The 22,705-nt window shown below is 49.5% G+C and overlaps 1 protein-coding gene across 1 annotated transcript in view; it reads right to left on the bottom strand.

The window, feature by feature from the left end:
* Positions 1-22,166, bottom strand: part of KCNQ2 (potassium voltage-gated channel subfamily Q member 2) — a 77,507-nt gene extending 55,341 nt beyond the window's left edge. The window contains exon 1 of the mRNA XM_075108701.1: positions 21,871-22,166. Within this exon, the coding sequence (XP_074964802.1) occupies positions 21,871-22,166 (296 nt within the window). The remainder of the gene's footprint in view (positions 1-21,870) is intronic.
* Between the last annotated feature and the right edge of the window lie 539 nt (positions 22,167-22,705).

The raw sequence follows: 22,705 nt of genomic DNA, 5'->3' as shown, positions 1-22,705 counted from the left end.
GTCACGAGATATATATTGATGGGACAGAAAAAAGAAAGGAAATCACTTTATCGCTTCGAATCCCGAGGGTGGATTGTTCAAGCCATGGTTAAGCAGGGAGAGACGGGGCAGCTCCGGGTGCTGCTGGGGCAGTGGGACATCTGGGTGCTGCTTCTTCCCTTCCCCAGCACATCGTTGCAGCCTCATCCCCAGCCTCTCCATTCCCCTCATCACCCTGGGGCCAGCTCAGTGCTGCTGTAATTTCAGCTCTCCACTCCCCAGAGCTCTCATTGCCAGGGAGACCTGATGCAGATCATGCTTGCAGGGCCAGCATTAATTACAGTGCTGCCAAGCATGGGAGGCAACAGCAAAGGCGCCAGCTTCTTCAATGAAGCACAGGAGCTCCATGGCCAAATCCCACGTGGACCAAAATCTCACCCTGTCTCGGTCCCAACGAGGACGTTCAGCCACTGGGTAAGGAACAGTCCTGCCCATGAGGGATGCAGGCGCTAGCTCATCATGGAGTGAGCTGCACAAGCAACCCAAAATAGTTCCACAGTGATGCACAGCTGCTCTGCTTGCCCCTGTGGTCCACAAGCCTCTGGGAGGCTGTAAAAGGAGACTAGGAGAATGAAACCTTTCTGCAAGGGAAACGAATTCAAGGTGTTGGGGTCTGTATGGCTCCTGGCAGGCTTTGAAGGAGCTGCAGACCCTCTATGGATGGCAGGGTGGAAGAAGAAAGCTGAGAGGTATGCCCATACCAGAGATGGCGTGTATCCTCTGAGCTCCCATTAAGGGAGGGCAGCGGGGAACCGGAAGCCTGACTCTGCTTTAATTTCACCTAATCTACCCAGACAGTGCAGGAAAGGGCTCCAGATAATAATGGATAGCTAGGGAAAGGGAAACAAGCCAATAAATAGTGTAGAGGTTGGGATGAATCTAATTTTTAAAGCTACATATCTAATCAAAGCAAATTATGTCTGCAGCCTGACTCTGGGTAATGTTAATGTGCAATAAGGAACGTTAATTACGTCCCATCTAATGATTTTTACATAAAAGATGCCAATTCTGCTTAGGGCTTTGGAGAAGACAATATCCTTCTCCTGAGCAGACAGGAGCTGGGTCCTACATGACGCATGGCTGGAGCCAGCAGCAACCTCTCCCAAACCCAGGCCAGGATGCAAAGGGCAGCGTGTGATTTTGGACCGCTGTCTCCTCCACAGAGTGATGGCTTGAAGGAAGCTGGCTCCAGACTCCTAAAGCCACTGGAGGAGGACACCTCATGTCACTGCATCTTCTCACTCACCACCCATTCCTACGGGCACCCAGCACCTTCTGCAGCTCTGGGATCCCCCACACCTGTTGCTTAGACCTTTAAGCTCAGCAAAGACTCAGCTGTGCAAATCTGCCTGCTGCTAATACTAATAAATCCAAAGTTCTTCAAAGTCTGGCTTTTCATCCAAAGGTTACAATGACTTAAAACACCCATGCAAGCTTCTTGCTACAATTTATAAATCCCAGCACAAAATCTGCCTATCCAGATTTCATATCCACCCTGCTTCATGTTAGCATTGCAAAAAGAAATGACTGAACTCCCTCTTGAAAAAAAAAAACAAAAACAAAACACCAAAACCTTAAAATGACTTGAAATAGGAAAGATAGTCCTTTTTTTCTCAGTAAAATCACAATCGTCATAAAGCTTTTCAGGTTAATCATCTAATTTGCCTTCCAAAGGGAATCTACACACCCATTTACATAAGAATTTTGAAAGAACTTAATTTATTCCTGAAATACTTGTATTCAAATAACATTCGCTGACATGCAAAAACATTGGGCTTTCTCTGTTGGGGCACCAATAATTAACAACTGGATTCGGGGATGCAGTGGAGATGGATGTGATACAAGGAGGTGGCACAAACTCATAATGAGCCACTGTGCTTGTTACACACTTTGCTGGCTTTCCCTGGAACAAGGAAAGAAAATTAATTATTTGTTTAATTAGAAAGAGCAAAGCTGGAAAGGAAGGAGTATTTTACTATGGGCATTTAAGAGCTGCACAATGGAAAACAACTTAAAATATTTAAAACACTTACAAATTACCTTCTGCATGTAAACAAGGCATTGATAATTGTGCTAAAACAAAACCAGAATGCTTATGGGCAGTCCATCTGTAATCCCAGAAATCCATTTGCTGCGGTCTCTGTAAAATGCTGTCTTTCAACTACCTAAAAATTCAGTGTAAATTAAAAGCTATGAAAAATGCAGCAATGACAACTAACCAAGGTGAAAGAACATCCATACCGAAGAGAAACGGAGATTGTCAAATGCCTTCTAGTACTCAGAGAGACTTAAATCTCCAGTGAATCAGAAGCAAAACTGATAATGCCATCACTTTTCCACAGGTAAAAATGACGCCATATTGCACCTACCCTTAGCCAAGAGCATCCGTCATCTTTACTCATGTAAGCAATCCTGCTGTGACTTGCAACCAAGCTATTCATTTACAAGGCTAAACACAAGCCTAAATGCCTCATTCCGGGCTTTCACATCCCTCAGTCTCAGCCAAAATCATCTCCCAAGGCGACTTCTGTCACTAGCAGAACCAAAAATAGAAGCAGGGAGTTCTGCTTTTTGGTCCTGTGCCTTAATAAATGCTCTCCTTTCCAAAAACAGTTCCTGATGGAGTCTCATCCCCCGCAGGTTTGGTGGTGCCCAGCCCAGGTCTTGTTCCTTGGAAGAGCCTGGAGGCTCCCCGGGCACCCATGCAGGTAGAAAACATTGTTTATGGGCATCACGCAGGCTGGCTCCAAGGCAGGGATTCTCACTGTTTATAAACTTTTTAATAAATCTTTAGCAAAGGCCTCTCTGGGACAACGTTAGTAGCTCCTGTGCTTTCTCAGTGCACTGAGATATGGCTAAGCAGCACCCTGTTTGTACAAAGCCATAAAGTGTACTAAGGATGGTGGTGCGAAATGTGCAATGGAGCCTCTCCAGAGGACTGGAGTGTCCCAGAGGAGGCTGTGGTGTGGACAGCAAGGCTGCGGTGTGGACAGCAAGGCTGCATTAAATGGCACTCCAGGAGTCAGGTACTAATACAGAGAATTAATCAGGCTACAGGAGAAGCAGGTCTTAGAGACCCCAAACCATGTTATAGCAGTGGCACTGGAACAGGAAGGAAAATGAGAGGGTTTGTGTTCCCAGTCAGCCCTATTGCACCACCACCACCTGCAAGCCCCTAGGACACGTCCCCCAGCCCCTCTGCATGGACGCAGCAAACCTGGTCTTCCTGCTGTGTGACAGAAACGTGGCAAAAACAGGAGGTGGTTTTTCAGCAGATCAGGTTTTCTGGGGTCTTCCCCAGACACGTGGCTGGGAGCAGGAGCACCGCTGGCTGAGCACAACACCCTGCTTCTGTGCTTCAGCTCCCCTCGCGGCTACTGAAACACACCTGCACGCTTAGATCCCAGGGAAGTAGGGGGGATGGGATTTCCTTTGCATCAGCTTTTTGGGGAAGGTTGCTTTCTGCTTTGTGGGCAGATAAGGAGCATTTACAAATCCATCACAGCAAACTAAGGAAAAAGGAATAGGTGTCCACAGCTGTACTGTATAGGCACAAGTCATGAAAGTTCTCTTCCTGTCTTCCCTCTATTTAGGCAGCGCACTTCTCAGAAAAAGGGCAGGATATGGGTTCATATATTTTTTCTCCTTCAGCGTCCACCACTTCTGAAATCAGTTCCCACTCCAAGAGCTCCTCCAGCCTTTCCCTCTTGCTTATAATGGTGTCAGGGAGCAGAAACAGCATCATCTGCCCTGAGTGCCCAGAGCCAGATCCCCAACCTGAACCTATGAACTGCAGGAGTTTGAGCAGAAATGAGTTTTGCATGACATATCTTGTCGCTAGTCCAGCAAAGGATTATGCATCTCCACACTTACAAGCAAGAGTCAGTTTAAGAGCTTTCCTGGACCGAAGCCTCAAAGAACAAAAGCTGCCTGGAAATGACGGGGGGTGGAGATCAAGATCTGAATGTTTATAGCAGAAAAGGAGTTAAATTTAAGGAACTGGTTGTTTGTTTTACAGGCTGGCTCTAATAATTTAACTTACTCAACGCGGAGTAAAAGCCTTATTAATAATAATCACCGCATGCAAAGTTCTAGCTCAAATGTTCCTCTTTGTCCTCATCTAACATGAATCACTGGGAAATGCTTGTCTGCGTATTCTCCTTGCCCTGCGCACGCAGGCTCAGAGGAGCCAGATGTCTGGAGGAAAATACAAAGTATTAATCAAGCCCGTGCACCTGCCAGAAGAGTCTGTCTCTGCTGCAATCCAGTGCTGCCAGGCTGAGGTTTTCTTTTAAAAACTTGGTGGGGAGAAATATATTCATACAGCTGCAGAAACGGTTCACAGGAGAGAATCCTAAAGATCACGGTGCAATTATGATGCCTTGAGAGGTAAATTAAGAGTAAAAAATATCAGACATTTAAGTAATTCTTAAAATGTCTGTGCAGGCATTTACTCAAAGCACGTTCATTGATTTTAATGTGAGGGAAAGTTGCTGTCTCATGCAATACCCTTATTATTCAGATTGAAATCTGAGTGCTGTCGCTGTTTCATCCCACAGGGTATTCCCCCAAAAGAGCCTCTGCTTCCTCCCTACCTCTGAGAAATCAGTATTTGTGAGTACAGGAACACAAATGTTCCTAATCTAACCTTTATCTGTATATGAAGATCAAGTTATTTCTGTTTCTTAAGGGGAAAGTCCTGCTTTTCTGCAACACCAAGAAAAAGAAAGAAATTTAAGAAGCCAAGGGCTATGCTGCATGGTTGGAGTGCACAGGAATAAAAAAATCCTCTGGCAGAGGTCAAGCTTCTTTGACTGACCTGGGCAAGTCACTTGACCTGACTTAACTGAGCTCTAAAACTGGGTTAAAAGCAAGATGTCCCTGTAAAATGTAATGCTGCATCTCATCTAAACATTCCTCGAGGGAATGGGATATACAAAAATAGGCTCTGGTCTAATTGCAGATAGGAAGATTGTCTCAAAATGTGCAGGGCTAGTTCCCGCTGCAGACAGGAATAGTAGCTGGTTTTTCAGAGGTCTGTCCCAGAATCTGCTATTCAGCTGGAGCCCGAGGTTTCCTGCCCACAAAGGACAAGCTCCAACTTGCTGAGCTCCTTTAGCTTCGATTCCCTGTCTCTGACTTTGCACTAGTTTTACAGCACCAAGAATTACAGCACCTCTAAAACAAGCATCCTTGCAAAGAGTATCCATAGGGAGCTGCAGGCACAGAGGCAGCTGCATGAACCATCTCAGAGCCACGGCTGGCAACTAAACAGCTCAAAATCCTCATGTTGACTTTAGAAATCTCACTTTCCCCATGTCTCAGCCCATGGTTTATGCTTCTGTAAAGGCAGGACCCCAGAGCTGCGCTCTCGGGCTCCCTCCCAACTAACAGCGAAGAAGGATGGCTGAGATTGTGGGTCCATCCCCAGCTTTGTGCCTCAATAATGAGAAGAATGTGACTTCTCCAAGCCAGAGGCTAATGGATAATGCCGAAGTGTAAAACGCAAGCATTACCAAAGCACTTCTAATTTCATTTGCTCATCAGTTTATTTAATTAACAGAGTCTTGGGGGGGGGGGGTGAAAAAAAATAAGTATTTGCAAACTGCCTGTATAATATGTCTTAGAGTTGGCAATTTTGCCATCTGTTTAATTTTACTTCTCTTGTCCCAGCTAGTGACTAGGAAGGAGCTCAGAGCCAAGAAGGAAGAGAGCTGGTTCACAGCCTTTTAATTTTAGTCCCCAGAAGACGATGGTCCCCAAGCTGGGTAAAAAATACACGCAGAGGAATAAAGGGAGTGCTACAATCAGCAGGACCATGCTCCCTCACTGCAACTCTCCCCCACTCACACTGGTGCACATCAGGAATAAACCCCCGAAAGCCAAGGGAGCTGCACTGCCACGAGAGAGGGTCTGGCTCAGTCAGGTCCAAACCCTGTGATGCCCAAGAGACACCTGAGTTTGGCACACAGAATAATGCAGGATTAGGTCTAACAACAAGAAATAAAAGGCCAGTGGCCAGTTTTGGAGCTCTGCATCCCTCCCCCACATCAGTAGGATGGCATGCTCCTCCGCAGCAAAGGTGGCAGAATATGGCCCCAGTGCTTTTCATGTCTGTGAAGCTGTTCCTGTTGGGATGGGGATGTTTCTGCTGGGAACAGTGCTTTGGCCACGGAGACAGGCAGGCCTGGAGGAGCTGCTCGGGGTGAAGGGATGGAAAGCAAACGCAGATCTCCAGAGAGCTCAGGCTTAAAAAGACAGCGCTCTTTAGCCCTAAAAAATTGCTGAAACAGCCAGTTATACTGCAGAGAGGGGAGAGCATCACAACAGCTGCCAGTCAAGCTCCCTTTAACTTCACCACTAACATAACTATTTTGGGTCTTCCAGGAGGTGAAACTCTTCAAAGTCCTTTTCAATGACTCTCTCTTCTACAGCAGTAAAGTTCCCTGAGCTGTAGCCAGATTTACCCTGGTCATGCTGCTCCCCAGGAGCAATGGAGAGATCCTCCTGCCACCACCCATGTCAGTGTCTCCTTTGTTCGTGGCAGAGAACAGCCAGCTCGTGACACCGGCCCCAATGAGAGCAGGGCAGCCTCACCTGCCAGGGCACAGCCTCTCCTTGCACCTGCTTAATCGCCCCTTGGCACTGGGAATTAATTTATCACTTCTATTATCTCTTGCGTCTTCTCTGGTGTAACTCGAACGCGGTAAGTGGGTGGCCAGGCGTGGATGGGAGAATGGGCAAGTGCGGCTCAGCCCCGAGACACCGGCGGGAGCAGGGGGCAGCTCCCCATCATCCAGAGCCCTTCTCAGGGGGAGAGGCTGCCTGGAAAGCTAAACACCCCAGAGAGGAGTGGAAAGCCGTGGTCCTGCCAGAAGAAATAAAGGCAACCTCAGTTACAAGGGAGCCTCCTTTTTAAAGTCTTTCAGGTCGGGCAGCTTTGGGCAGCTTGTTGCAATCAGGGCTGAGGGGTGCGTGCCAGCATGTGCAGACCAGGGCTCAGCCGGATACCTGCAAAAAAGGACAATGCATTGCCTCATCCATAGCTCCCCAAAAACCTCTATGAGCGAAAGAGGGGAGGAACGGCACATTTCCCCCCAGTCCCTGCAGCACAGACATTCACAGGCCAGCACCACACTTTAATCTCATTTAAGACCACCCTACCCAGCCGTTTCCCAAGCCTGGTCCTCGCTTGCTGCTCACAGCTACAAACCATCTGGGTACAGGCAGCTGGGAACCAGCCTCAACACCACTCAGGTACGTGAGTGAACTTCTCCGGCTATCCTGGTTCCTAAGGTAATGAGGCTCATGCGATCACCCTATCTGGCTGCCTTGCTGTCCCCATCTAATATCTGGACCTGTTTCATCTAATTTGCCAAAGACTGGAGAGCCAGTGACAGGCAGCAGTGAGGAGGACGACACTCTGGTTTTGCCCCTCAGAGGAGGCTGCCGCGCAAGCTCGGTGGGGCCAGCACACACCAGCCACGAGCATGCAGAAACCAGCTCCTCCAAGTTCCCCCGCTCAGCAAATGACAGGTTTGTTCCCTCTCCTTGTTTGCCTGCGCCTGTAAACACAACAATAAATAGCAAGTTGCAGCAGGCAGATGATTGTGTGCTGAAAGGTGGAAAACATCTAAAAATGATTTAAAGCAGGGAAGAGAATAGGAAGACAAGGCTGCAGATTATATTCTCCGTGGAGGAGGAGCTGTTTGGCTGGTGAAAGGCAGCAGAGGCAGGGAAGGTTTTCCTGCCCACCCTGCAGCTCCTTGCTCAGGGTGATGCTCTGGTCCTCTGTGCGGGTCCTTACGAAGGTCCCCCGACCCAGCCCCAACATGGGGCCAGGCCAGCTCCAGCCCTGGGACAGGCTGGGAGCAAGACCAGAACTGCTGGGGCCAGACCCACGGTCTTTTAAAGCTCACAAGCAACAGGGACACAGGGCATGGACACACTAAAGCTGAAGAGAGATTATCTAGCTGCCATTTCAACACGCCAGTAAATCAAAGCCGATGGAAGCCATATGCTCTGCTGGGAAGCATCCATCTCGTTGCCAGGGAAACATCCTTCCCATTTAAAATGGCAGGCAAAGGCTTGCAAAAACCTGCTTTTAACCCCCTTTTCTCAGGCACAATCCAAGTCCCCAGCAGCTCCCGGTGGCATCGTGCCATACCGCTGTCTGGCTGCTCCCTGGGAGAGTTGTCACAGCCTGAATCAGGAGTGTGAGAAGGGGACGGTGTCTCTCCCACGGGGTCCAGAAGAAATCAGACCCAGCCTGACAGCTCCGTGACACAGCTTCCAATTTCCAGCTCAATCTCAAGCCAGTTTCCATGCTTTATTCCCCAGGAAAAACAGGGAATCACCTGCCTGGGTCACATCAAACAGCTCCACTTAGGGATGCTGCAGGTGCATGGTACAGGCAGTGCCTGCCTGGCACAGGCATGCCCAGCTTTGGGCAAGACACTTCTAGAGCAAGAGAATAACCAACAGCAAGACTATGGCCTGGCTTACTGCTGCTCAAATCGAGCCTATTATAAAGCAGCAGGTACCACCCAATTTCTTAGAAGTAGCAAAAATCTGACCTTGGAAATCACGGCAAACTGCAGCCAGGGCTTCAGGCTCTCAGAAATAATGATAAACCCATCACTGAGCTCAGCAGCTGGCTGCAGTCTGCAGCTGGTCCCAGGTCTCATTCTCTGCATCTGCACCTCCTTGTTGCTCTCCCTCTAAGCTCAATGTATAGTCATTGCTCAGAAACACGGCCAGGTTGGTTTGCTGGGGTCGCTGCCAGCTGATGGAGGAGAAGGCAATGGGGGTGTGAGAAGAGGCACCCCAGAGCACTATCTGTAATCCAGCATCATGGAAGTCTCAGCAGCAAACACCCTCCAGCCTATTAATACTGATGAATTTGCATGTGATTTTGTTCTAGACAGAAGATACAGACCAGCAACCACATGGGTACTGGGACACAAAACTGGACATCCTCTTGTAAAGATGTTATTTCACGGTGTTTACTTCCAACCTCAGCCTCTCATGATTTCTTTTTTGCCTTTTTTTTAACTCTTCACAATTATTGTAAATCCCACAAGCAGATAAAGCCAACTGTTAAAGTACGGAAATGGAATATTTTCTATTCTGATAAGTAGCTGTGCTCTAACAACCTTTATAATGGAGATGAGAGACAATATTTAATAATTCAAAGCCTAGGAAGGCCTGACAAGACGAGTATACATGCTGAAGCCTCCTTGTCTGTATGCGAAATGGTTATTGCTGCTGGAGGAGGGAGAGGCTAGGGTTACAGCATGGGGAACAGGGATGCTAGATTATGCCACAGGAATCCAGTGTCGCTGAATTCCTCAGCTTCCAAACTGGACAACAGGAGTAATGATTCCCCACAGCACACAGGGGCACAGCGAGGTTAAGCCCACGCATAGCTCAAGACATGCCCATGGCCCTCAGCAACCAATAAATCCTTCTGGAGTAGAATAAAGCCTGGCACAAAAACACTGCAAAGCACACCAGTAACCAAGGCTCGCATGGACCACGGCCAACAATAGCATCTTAAATGATAGCACAAAGCCACCCAGGAGCACGCAAGAGCAACATCCTCCGGCACATGACACCAGGGCATGCCCAGCACCACAGCCAAGGTGTTAGTCCCGCCCTATCTAAAATTTCAGGGCACTTGCTACAGTCCTAAATCCCTTTCCCAGCCGCTAACTTGGCTCTTAACCCAGGTGGCAGCAGCTGGTGCAGAGCCCACAAGCAGATGCCACAGCATGACTTCTCCATCAGGGCATCCTGCTCCTGCCAGAGCTGGGAAGGAGTCACCTTCACTTGGTGGCATTGTAGCGAGATCTCTTTGGCAACTCGTCAGCCAGCTCTGAGATAGTCTCAGGCTGTCTGGGAGTTATGTCACCAGGCACCGTAAATATCAAATGGCCCTTTTATGATCCTGCACACTTCTTGCTACCTCCTTCTTGGCTCAGAGCCCCGCGAGTGGCCTGTGCTGTGTGTTGAGGACACCGACAGTGATAAAAAGCAATGAATGGATAATAGCCAGGTAGTATTTTGAGTTACAGCATCATCAGCCTGCTGCTAAACTGAAGCAGGAGCAGCTCTCCTTCCTGGCTGTGTAACCCAGCCTCATAGGACGTTCCCCATAATTACAGGGCCTTTCCCTGCAGTCCCATGGGGGCCATATTCTGCATTCATGAAAGGATGCTAGAGTTCAGCTTCCTCTCTAGCACATTTTTTCAGTCTCCTCTAGAAAGAGCAAGAGGAAGCAGGGAAAAAATAAAAAGTTTAATTAATCTTCATTCAATTTCTGCTGCGCTTTAGCAAATGAAAAAGTAGTAAGCTGCCCTATCAGGTCTGTGCTACCTCCCTGGGCTGCTCTACCAGCCCCTATGTTTCACACATCAGGTGCACAACCCACCAGCTCACTGCAGCCAGCAGGTAATGCCACCGCAGGGTCAGGCTTGGCTCCAGCCACTCTTCCCAATTCATACCCCATGGGGACACAGCTGCAGGGTAGACAGGCCTCCCTGGCCACAGATGGGGACTGGCAACCCATTAGCTTAATTAATTTCTCTGGGTTTTTAATAGCCATCTGCTCCCATGTGGAGAAGGGCCAAAAGAGCAAGACTAGATAGGACCGGAATTTGCTTTGGAGGTTCAGCCCATTTCTCTGCATGGAGCTAGGGCTTGGGCAGGTGCTCTACACCAACAGCACACCCATGGCAGGCTTATTTGCTCTGCAGAGTGTTTGCAAAGAAATGGCAAATTCAATGGAGGTGCTTCCCATGGGTCCAAGTTCTTGCATATTGATGGGTCAAGCCCAAGCAACATCAAGCCCTGTCCTACTCCCAGATTTGGCTATTCCGAAGCACAGGGTGGAGACCTGAGGTTGGGATATGTCTCGCCTACTTTTAGATGTCTACATCCCCACCTCCCAGTAGAAACAGTGGGACAGACACATCTTTAAGGGCCCATTCGCTTGCCTTATTCAGGCATTTTCATTACCTTCCCCCATACTCACAACTTCAAATCATTCCCCCCATACTGAGGCAGATTAATCCATCACCAGCTTAAACCCATGTTCAGACCTACATTGTGTTATTTATCCCAGGCTCAGATATGAAATCTACTGATTCACAGACTAAGCCTCAGCAGCTCACTTTGTGCCATTTAGCATGACTCGAGATGCTCCCACCACCCACAAACATGCATCAGAGGGGGTGCAGGCTCACGGCCTGGAGGGGCAGCTCAGAGAAGGTTTCAAATTATATCTGATTTCTGTTGTGGAAAAGAAAGACATCAGCATCAACAAAAGGTCAATGCAGAAACTCTTCCTACCCCTCATTAGCTGGTGTGGTAAGAGGGAAGCTGCTAAATAAGAATAGCATTAAAAACATCTAGATGTTAAAGGGAAAAATGTGGAAAAGAATAGAAATTTGGTGCAAAATTCCATGACTGCATGTTATGCCTGACAAATTACAGATGAAGAGCTCAGGAAATTCTCCTTTTCTCTAAGTCTTTTTCCTTCCTTACAGGAATAGCCGTAACTAAGAAAAAGACAACCACAGACACGTACATCCAGTAGCCACAAGGACCAAACCACAATGTCACATTAACAAAGTTTCTTTATTGCTGATACAGATTAAATGCATCAGTTCCTCAGGCTATGGAGACAGAGCCCTCATGAAGTGCCAGAAATTGAGTTCAAGACATAATGACATGAGGACTTGTCCCTCTGGCTTAGGGTGATGCTTAATTGGGTGTGAAGACAGCTTTTGAATGAACACTGCCATTAGCACACTGGCTTCTTTGCAGCTCCCCAGAGAGCTGTTATGTATGGGGCTCTCCTTGCACCCCAAACTGAGAGGCAAAGCAGCTTTCTGCAAGGCTACCAAGCAAGCATGGGATGTGTCTGAAAAGGGCCATCCCAGGAGAAATGACACAGTGAAGTTCCTCCAAATCTGGCAGCGTCTCAGAGGAGCCCATCTGCGTTTGCCCCCATTGGGCACCTCCAGTCCCTGCTCTAATACCAACGGAGAATTAAAGCCACTCGGAAATATCTCATCTCTCCTAAATAAGAAAAATCTCACCGACCAAAAACCCAACAGCATCAGCAAATCAACCTCAGAGGAGAAAAGGAGGTATAAATCACGCTTCACCTTTGGTCATGAGCCACTGTAGAGCAAGAACTGCTCCTGGACATGGACACACAGTACGCTGCATCCCTATGAGCTGTCCTAGCAGCTATGCAACCCCAGGGTGGACAAACGTCCCATGCAAACTCCTACCCATGCTCCAAATGGCCATGTTTCTTCAGCCAGGAGAGATGGGATCAGCAGCACAAAGATTCCAAATGATGGATCCGGTTCGGGGTTGGTTTTGCTGCTCATTCAAGCCGGGAGTCTTTATATAGAGTCAGGGCAGGATCCAAAAGCGGAAGAGAGACACCCACTCCCAGGGAGTGTATGTAACACATACACACTGAAATAAATAGCTCCCTGCCGAAGGAGATGACTCAGGGATCTCACTAGTCCTTAAAGCACAAATCATTGCTAATAAACCCCAGGGAACTTGAAGGAAGGCCCAGCAAGAGGTTAACTGTACACGACATTCAATTTCCAGCCTTGCCAGACAGAGGAAGGATGAATAACCACAGAATTAAACCAATGACCAACACTGAACCAAAGGCCACACCAGCCTGAGCCCTTCGTGCAGCCTACCTGCTTCAAGAGCAATGAATAGTCCTTGTCACTGGGGGGAGGTTTTGTTTTCCACTGCCCCTCCTAGAAGCATTCAGGCTTAACCACCATATGGCTTGAAGTGGCAGGAGGCAACACAGCCTTGCTCCCTGTTTGTCCAGCTATAATATACAGATATTTATATTTAACTCCTTTGCTCTCCTCGAGTGAAAGATGGAGTGCTCTTACACCCCTTATTACGTTCTTCAGATCAGGTAACGAACCTCCGAGCAAGCATAAACTCAATTAATGGCCACTTCGACACTCTGAGTTGTGGGAAAGCCCATAAATATGCAGGAGAACAAGTCTCCCAGTGCTGTCATTTCGCTGCCACATGTAACACTCAGTGAGAAAACCGGTAAGCCCAATTCACAGCCTTCTACACACTGCACTTGTAATGAACAGCAAGATCACAGCAAACTGCCCCAGAATGGGTGATCCATGCCCCAGGGAAGACGTGCCTTCATCCTCCCAGCCCAAAGTTAACCCTGCTGAGGTTCTCAATCTACAGGATTTACTGCTAAGATAGGCTGGTTCATCTGCTCTAGCCAAAGCCAACCCTGCTTTCTTTTGCAAACCCAAGGAGCACGAATAGAAATCAACCTACCAACTCAAAAGCAAATAAGAAGCTGGGTAAATACTATTAAAAAGAAAAGTGGAGCAAAGATAACATTTACCAGCGGTCCCCCAACAACTACTTTATGCCTTTCCTCTGTCTTACTGGTTCAATACAATAAGTCCTTAGAGCAGGGACTGGTTCTTTTGGCTCAATATACAGAACAAGATTGTGGACTTCTATTTCCATTAGGGATGCTTGCACACCTTGTAACTATATTACTAGAGTATTGTTTTCCCCTTGGTATTCATTTTAACTGTTATTTGACTGAAGTTTTTCTTTTCCTTTTGCACCACATATTAGTTTTTCCTACCATATCATATCAAAGTTGCAACAAACACACACCGGAGGTAGTCAGACACAAGCTACTGTGTTCACACAAGAGATTTAGAAGAGGTGTATGTGAGTCACCTTTGAGTCAGGATCTCTTCTAGATTTTTTTTTTCCTGGGCATTGTAACAACTTTACAGAGAGTGACAGCATATCTGTGGAAGCTGCATTAGGATTGCCTGTCCTGCTGCGCTCATCCATTGCAGCGTGCGACAGCAGCTCAGCTATCGCCCCAGCCGTATTTCGCTTTGACACTGTCACCTCCCTGGGCTAGCAGAGCTCTAAACAAGAAAGCAGGACTTCCAGGCATACTGGGGTTTGTTTACAAATGAGGCATTTGTGAATCCCTGGGAAAGACCCTCTGGAAGGCAAAATCTCTGCTTCTAACAATCTTGTTCTGAAGAGACCAAGTGCCAGCCACCATGGACTGCTGGGATCCTCAGAAGAGCGGTTGCCTCTTAACCCAAGCAGCGTTCCCTCTGACCTTGCCTGGCCTCATGTTTCCTTGCCCTGTCCCTCCCTCCCAGGGGAGGCATTAAAAAAAGGAGGATGTCTGAATGAATGCTGACCACCCGCCACTCCCCTCCTAGAGCCTAAACACAACTGCAGCTGCTGAAGAACCATAATCAGTATTAAAGGCTTGATTACCACCTGATTTCCTCTGGGTCTTGGGTTGCAGGTCCAAGAGTTGATCAGGGTTTGCTGTAAAGATTCCTTTTCAAAACTGTTTCTCACAGCTGGGTAAATGTAGATGCCAGCTCCTGGTCATCCCATTTCATTGTGGTTCAGCCCCATCTCTCATCTTGCCCTTACCTGGCAGAATGTCCACAGGGTAGTTCTGCCTCTGAACATCACAGTTCCTACAGGCTGTGGCAGGTGGTGGGAGTTATGCCTCAACTGACTCCAGTTTTCAATTTGCAAACTGTGCCAAGCCCTGTCTCCTCCCCTCATTGTCTGGACTAATCCCACCCAGCTTTCACCTCAGGTGTGCAAGGGAACTTAGGCTCCCTGTCATCAACAGATTGAAATGGCAGAGCTGCCCCCTGATGATCTGCACTGAGGGTCCTGTGGGATTTCTGCGAGGAACCCAGCAGGTATCTGAGCATCACCAGTTCGAGCTGAAAGCCCACTCCACCTGCGACGCCTGGATATTGTACATCCTGAAACAAATCAAGTGACTGCTCAGTCACAGGGCTTGCAAAGCCAAGGCTGCTCCTGCACCCAGCAGTCCCAGTGGCCCTGATGTAGCCTTAAATCATCTCCCTACAGAAGCAACAGTGAGAGGTGAGAAGATCTCACAGGTTTTCTGCTCCCCATGCCTTGGAAAAGGCTGCCCTTTGACATCCAATCCACTCAGAAAAAGTCACCGGATGGACGCTTACCAACAACAAAGCTTTCCACACATCTAAGAAGCCCGTTAAGAGGCTGAAGTGATACCAAATGCAGATTGGACAGAGATCTGGAGGAATGCTCCAGTTTCCCTCATTTATTGGCAGTTAGACAGTCAAGAAGCCCTGAGGCTGTAATAAAGCAGCCCTTGCCATCCCAGCCCGTGACTTGTGTGAGATACTCCGTACCAAACAACACTATATGTAATTAATTCAGTGCTTTAGAATAAATGCACATGACCCCCCCTAAACACCTTCAGTCTAAGTGTCATAGGAGGCTGCATTCACAGTTTATCCAGGATAAGGCCAGGAGAACTGTGTGGGGAGCTGAGGTCACCCACAGCTTCAGTGAGCTGAGCAAGTAAGATCAAGTATCACAAAACTTGTTCTTACTGGAGAAAAATTACATTTTTCTTTTAAACTGGGTGGATGGGCACATCCACCAAGGGACCACATTTAAATACCTACTCCTGCAGCCCCGGTGGGGCCATCTTTTGCCATAAGTGAGTGTCAGAGTAGCCTAAGTGTTTTTGGTTTGCAACCTGATTAGGAGCCATTTAAACATGCGGTGAAGAACTCAGCTGCACCAGCCAAACCACTGTGCCCCATGTCATTCTGCACTACCTGGTTTTGCCATCCTGTGCTCACCAGTCAAATCACCTCGCTACGCAGCTCATCTAAATAAATTCATAAAACCCAGTTTAGACCACCACAATAAACTGGTTTTGAAATGTGGTTCTTTTTTTGACTGTAGCAATGTCTATCTCAGTGCTGGAGGCCTCCTCTGTCTTTGATGCACTGGGAACTGGGGACAACGCACCAACAGGGACAGGCTCACGTTTGCCCGAGAAGCACACCATAGACAAAGTTTAATCCTTTGTAGGAAGCACTCTTATCTTTCTCAGCTCTCCTGTATCTTCTCTACAGGAGATTACATAGCAGAAAGAGGGACTAGCACGTCTCCCTGCCCCCACAATTTAAAGAGGAATCTGTCCCTCAAGAACAAACTAAGAAACCAGCTACGCGTTTGGGCTACCTTAAAAGGCATTATGCAGGGCGAAGTGTTTGCTGCTTAAATCCTGGAAATCAAATACCAAGCTTATGTGCTTTTTATCCTGGTAAGCCCCCCACTGATGCCTCACTGACAGGTAAACAAACACTCTGCCCTGCACACCCTGCCCCCAAAAATGAATCACAGTGCCTCCCCCTCCTAAGGTGTTCCCCCCCTGCTGCAATGTAAAAAAAGAAAATAAAACTCAAGAAATCTCATTTTTGCTATCTGCATCTCTTTAAGCAACACCCGTCTTCCCTTTAGGATTTGCTTTTTGGGTTATTCCCTCTTATGACAAATAGGAAGACTCATCTGGTTGAGGTGCGTTGCAGCACAAAAAGGAGGTCATCTGGAGGATCGGCTTGTTTTTCGTTTCCTTAATGTCAGTGTGGGGTGAATGTGACGACTGGAACGTGACACATTAAAGCGATTGAAATCAGGTTGCTCCCACCAAGCTCTGACTAAGCAGCTGGAGAGGAGCTCATGAGGCATCACACCATGGAGGTCTCCCTGGTCCCCAGGACAGACACAACCATGCAGCTGAGGGCATCACTGCTGGAGGTCAAAGCCCAAGCAGTTCCATTAAACTCAGCACTTATGGGAGATTTGTATTGGCCCCTTCATCCCACATACTCACTAGGACACGGGGAGGAGAACCCAGGAGTCCCCTGCATGTCATTTCTGGATGGGATGAGTTTGGTGGCATCATACCTGCCGGCAATATCCCTGACCGCAGGTGAGGGCTTGCCATGAACCACGACCCCTCAGTGCCTGCGGATGGATAAATGAGACTGTCAAACTAATTTACCCTTAATTAGCAAATGCCATAAAACAAGTATTAAAAAAATGTAAGTGAAAAACAAAACAAAACATGAGAGCTGCCTAAAAACCCAACCCAGGCAGCAGAAAAATGGGTGAGGGTTCCGAGTCATTCAATCTGATGTAAAAGATTATGTAGAAATGGATTTGTATTAAATAACCATGTTTTTGTCAGTCCCTGAGGAGTGGAAGGAGTCACAAGAGAGGCCACCTCTGCAGTGAGAAACCCTGGACCTTCAGGGAAGTAATTGCATCGACTCGCCACCCTCTCACCGCACCAGACGTGGCCGTGCCAGGATGCAGGGAGCACAGAGAGGAGACCTTCTGGAGAGAGAGGTGGCTTCTGGCTGGGTTAAAATGGAAGAACAAACAGGGCAGGGATGCTACAAGGAAATTTTAATAGAATTAGACAGGGAGGAAATGTTCTTCCTTATAATTTAAGTCCATGCACTTGCTTAATTAACTGAATGTATGGTGCACAGTATGCAGACAAAAAATGCATCCAAACTATTTTTAACACAGTTAAAAAGACGAATTAAGGTTATAAATTCAAAGTAGGAAATGCAAGAATTACATCAGCCCTGGGCACACAGCTTTATAAGTGTCTGAATACAGGCTGTTTTCTTGCTACTGCCCCAAATCCAGCCCCGTCGTCTTCAGCTCAGGGACCAAACATGAGCAGCTCACCCAGGAAATGAGCAAGTGTGTCTCCAGATCTATTGAGCTATGGGGGTGCCCAGTGCAAGTACCTTGCTTTGGCACAGAACACAGCAATCCCTCCTGAAATAAGATGGCAGGTAGGGACAAAAAGCACTTTCAAGTATTACAGTCCTTCAAACTCAGCACCACTGAGCACAGGACAGGCTACAATAACCCAGGTAAAAGGACTAGAAGGAATAAAAGATATTTGAATTATTGAAATAAATAAAATTGAAGCATTTTGGAAGCAAAATGCCTCCCTGTGCAGAGAACTGTCTCAAAGCCTAAGTGCAGCTGCATCCCTCAAAAAGCCTGGCCTGCTATTTAGGCACAGCTCAACTTTTCAAGTTTCAGCTCAACCTTGAACGGAATGAGGCCACGTGCTGCACTGCTAAGGCTCTGCCAAAAAAATAAAAGAAGAGGGGGTGGGGGAATAGAAAAGAAAGATGCTTAGAGAAATACTGGGAGAGGATGAGAGATAGGAGAGGCTCAGACCTCCAGGAGCCAGAATCCACCTCCAGCCACGCTCAAAAATGGGACCCATTGGGCTCAGCTGCCCATGGGGCTGTGCAAACTATATATTATATATAATATGTATACACACACAGCTAACATGAGCAGGTCGTCCAGTTTTGTCAGTGTAGGAAACATAATTAAGTATAAAAATGAATCACAGCACAGAAATATAAAATAGTGCTTTTGCTCACGGAGGCAACAGTGCTTTTACAGAGGCAACACCTGTGATGAGACCATGTTAATGAGTCTGGGGCTGGGGGGGTGGGAGCTGCTCTGAATTTCCCTGGTTTCTTAGGCATGAAAAGATGCAAAGGGGAACAAGTGACGATAGGAAGAAGAGGTGGGGAAAGAAGTCAGATGGATTGGATCTAGGATACAGAATTAGAAATAAATGCAACTTGCACAGGCTTCTCAAGGCAGCGCATCAATTGCCCGGTTGCAATACCGGACTGGGAGATGGGCCTCTGCAGGCAGGCATTTATCAGAGGTACTTACACAGAGGCACCTCTCATATTTATTAAAACATGTCCATGCTGGAAGAGCCTCTACAGTTTGTGACTTGGCATTTGGGTACAGGGAGGCTGCCTGAGCAGCACAGCAGCCCCAGAGCAGCTCCACACCTAGAAATGCAGTGGGGTCTATAAGCATCTCTACAAGCTAAATCCAAGCTTGCAGGGTCATGAACTCATTCACACTGGAAATAGTTCCTAATTTTTCATGAAAGAAAGTCCCTGTGAGTACAGGACCAGAGAAACAGGGGCGCTGGCAGATGGGGTCAGTGGTAAAGGGGCTGAGCAGTGCACAGCCCGAGAGAGCGGTAGGGTGGGCTCCCCCATTCACAGCCTCCCTCGGGACTCCCACTCCTGCGGTATGAAGGCTAAAGGTGCTTTTGTTCTCAAGGCTTTGGCACAAAATGGGGTTTTGGGCAGGAGGAGACAGTGCGACCCCAATAGCACAGGTAGGGCACTGAGCCGGCCATCGGGACATCCGGAGTGGCTCCAGCTCTCCCGTACAAACTTTATGACCTTGAGCTAGTCTCTTCATCCTCCCATATCTTTGGATGAGCAGCCACTAAGCTTTTTATCTGTGCTGTCTGTCTGGGTTACAGACTTCTAGGTTCAGAAACCCAGGAAACCCACACCCTGCCCCGTTCAAACATATACAGATTCGGCACAGGCCATGCATGCCAGGCTCACCCAGGCAGCCAAGGGCCGTAACTGGTGCATGGGCTTATCCCCGTGACCTCGTATGATGTTTACTATATCTTTCAGCTCATTAAATAATACATTAGCAGACTGCCAAGGCTAAACCTACCATATGTATAGTTCAGAAGACTGCAGTCCATATAACTTCCTGATACACTGTGAAAAATTAATCATATCACTGATGCTTCACAGACATTGGTGCAGTTACTCCCTCAGCCCTGATTTCAGCCTCCACTTCCTGATGGGTGCTTGAGTGGGGTCAGAGGATGGTTTTGCAGTAGTTATATCTCCCAGCTGCTCAGGCGTCTGCCCCAAGGTGAGCCAGGGAGGCCGCCCAGCTCCCAGCACGTCCCAGGCCAGCGGTTTCTAATCAGAAGGCACAGCTCCACGTGGTGTCACAGCAGGTACAAGTGGAATCACGAGCCCAAGAGAAATGCAGCTGCTTGGGGTGGGGAGAGAGGCGCCTGGGAGATGCGGATACATGGCGAGAGGCAAGGGGCACCCCAGCCTGACACTGGGGTCAGGGTGTTCACGGGAAAGCAGACCCTGGCAGGAGGTCAGTTTAGGATGCCCCTGCTCCTACCCCACACAGATTACTGGCTGCCCAAGCAAATGCCATCCCAGAGTGCCAAACAGGTCAAAAGTTAAGACAGAACAGCTGTCTTAAGCCAAAGATGCTTATAAAGCCCTCACAGTCAGGGCTAGCCTTGCCGCTTGCCATTTGGCTTTCAGCCCCTTCCACCTCTGTCATTGTCACCCCAATGTCCCCAAGCTGGGGTCTCACCTGCATTTAATAGCATGCAGTGCATGTTGCAGACAACATCCCCCCATCCTCGGCACGCGCACAGGCAAGCACCCAGCTCACCGTGTGAACGCTCAGCCCCTCCGCGCAATTCTGGAGCATTTGTGACACAAACCTACAACTCCAGAGGATGGCCCTGAGCCTGGAGGATGCTCAGGACTCCCAGTGCAGGACTGGAGTTTCAGCTCATTGTAGCTGCAACTGAGCTCCACAGATGCTGCTTCTCTCTCATTTCCCTAGGGAAAAGAGGTCCCCGCAAGGACCCCAACTCACTGCAGCGCACAGCAAAGCTCCCCCTTCCACCCAGCCAGCATTTCACCGACTCTCTGACTGGACTCGCCAACACCTCCCTGGAAGGCCCCAATGTACAAAATGGCTGAGGACCAGAAAGCATATCCCAACACCTTATCTGAGAATAGCGTAACAGCAAAAGGATGTGAAAAAAATACACAAAAGGCCGAAAAAATCCTCCTGCTGGCGCTGACAGAGGCCCTAGCCATGATGTAAAAACACGCCAAAAAAAAAAAAAACCCACCAACACACCCCAAACACATCAGCAGCAAGGGAATGAGCACCCAAGGCAGAGCCCAGGCCTACAGAAGAGCCTGGTGGGACTGTGGAAAGTCCCAGAGGGAAGGGAGTTGCAGTAACACAGCAATTTATCTTGACCCTCCCTTTGCAATCCTCTGAACAACGGGAAGTCATCTGCTCTCCCTATGCAGCAATGCCTTCAGACACGGGTATCTTTCTGCCAAAAGATGGGTCAGATGTGGCCATTTCTAGCTAAAAAAGGGGTAGCAGAGGGGAGATGTGCACCCTGGATTGCTCTTTTGTTTACCGCTCCATGGCTGTGCAGTCAGGAAGCCTCAGACACTGATTAGCATTTTTTTCTAGACACATCTCCAATTCAGCCGCTTCCCACAGGGGGACAAGAAATACCTCCAGAACCCAGTGCAGAGCCATAAAACCAAACCCGGCCCCGAGCCCTTTTGCAGCCACACAGCAGCAAAAGATGGGGCTGGGGGAGAAGGAGCGCGGGGGGGAGGAGGGATGGAGAGACAGTGCCTGAGCAGAGCTGTTTTGTTCCTCTGCTCACGGCATTGCTATGGTGATTTCAAGCAAGACGGAGGAGCAATCCCTACCCCTCACCCGCTTTGCTCCAGCCCCTTCCCCCGCAAGCAGGAGCGGGCAGGGGGGGACAGGGGGCCGGTGCATTGCACCTCCCGGGGGAGCCACCCCCCCAGCTCTGCAGGGACAGCCTCTCCCTTCCCTCCCTGCACCCCGGATTGCCTTCACCACCGCCCCCCGCCCGGCACCGCCCCCCACGCCCCCCGTCCCCGGTGTGCCTGGGCACCGTGCCGCCCTGCACCGGGCACCGACTGGGCCAGGGCGAGGGATGCGGCGGCGGCCCGGCTCTTCCCGGGGTGGCGGCTCCGCTTCCCCCACCCCGCAGCATCCCCCCCGGGGCTCCCCAAGCAGTCCTGGCACCCGTCATCCCCTCCCTGCACCCGCTCGGCAGCTGGAGCATCCTTCCTTTTCGGCATGCATCTGGGGGGCTGGGGTGGAGGGAGAGAGCTGGCAAGGGCAGATCCGGACCGGAGTGGGGGGGCGGGGGTCTCTCCCGTTGGGTTTGCCCCCTACCCTTGTACTCACACGTATGCGTGGTAAATGAAAGCCCAGCCCCGCGGTCTCTCCAGCACATTGTAGAGGAAATTCTGTAGCTTGCGGTAAAAAGCATTCCGTTTGGGGGGCTTCCCGCTGCCCGAGACCCCAGAGCGGGGCTTGCTGAGGATGCTGCCCCGCTTGGTGCTCTCGGAGCCGGCGATGAGGAGCGCCCCGTCCCGGCTGGAGTCCGGGGCGCCCGGGTCCAGCCCCACGAAGCCCACCTTGAGCTTCTTCTCAGCGGCGGGCCCCGGGTAGACGCCTCCGTTGCGGGATTTCTGCACCATGGTGGCGGCCGGGGGGTGGGGGGCGGCGGGGGGGGCTCCGCCCGCGCTCCCCGCCGCTGCTCCGCGCCCGGCGCAGGCGAAGCCGCAGGAGCCGGCTGCAATCTGCTCCGCCAGCGCCGCCCCGCCCGCCGCCCGCCCCCTTAACCCTTGGCCTCCCTCGGTTCTCCCCCTGCAACAGCAGGCTCTCGCTCTCCAACCGCCCAGCCCGAAAAATCCGGGTTTGCCACCCTCCACCCAAAAGGAAAAAAAAAAAAAAAAAAAAGGCAGGCTCAGGCCTTTCCCCCAAAATGTTAGGATCTGGCAGCATCCCCCCAAAGGAGGCTCTGGCATCCTCCTCTACAATCAAGGTCTGACATCTTTCTCCCAGGGTCCAGTGTCACCTCCCAAAACCAGGCTCTGGCATCCACCCACAAAATCACCACGGGTGGGCTCCTTCTGCAAAGGCCCCGTGAGAAGGGCTGGGTAACAGCCTGCGATGGGTGCCCATCCCTGCCGCTTCCTCAGGGCCCCATGGGCAGCAGGCGCAGACGGTGCCGCAG

Source organism: Phalacrocorax aristotelis, chromosome 13, assembly GCF_949628215.1.
Source record: "Phalacrocorax aristotelis chromosome 13, bGulAri2.1, whole genome shotgun sequence".
Classification (NCBI taxonomy): domain Eukaryota; kingdom Metazoa; phylum Chordata; class Aves; order Suliformes; family Phalacrocoracidae; genus Phalacrocorax; species Phalacrocorax aristotelis.
The sequence above is the reverse complement of the archived record's forward strand: the minus strand, read 5'-3'. Positions and strand labels throughout refer to the sequence as shown.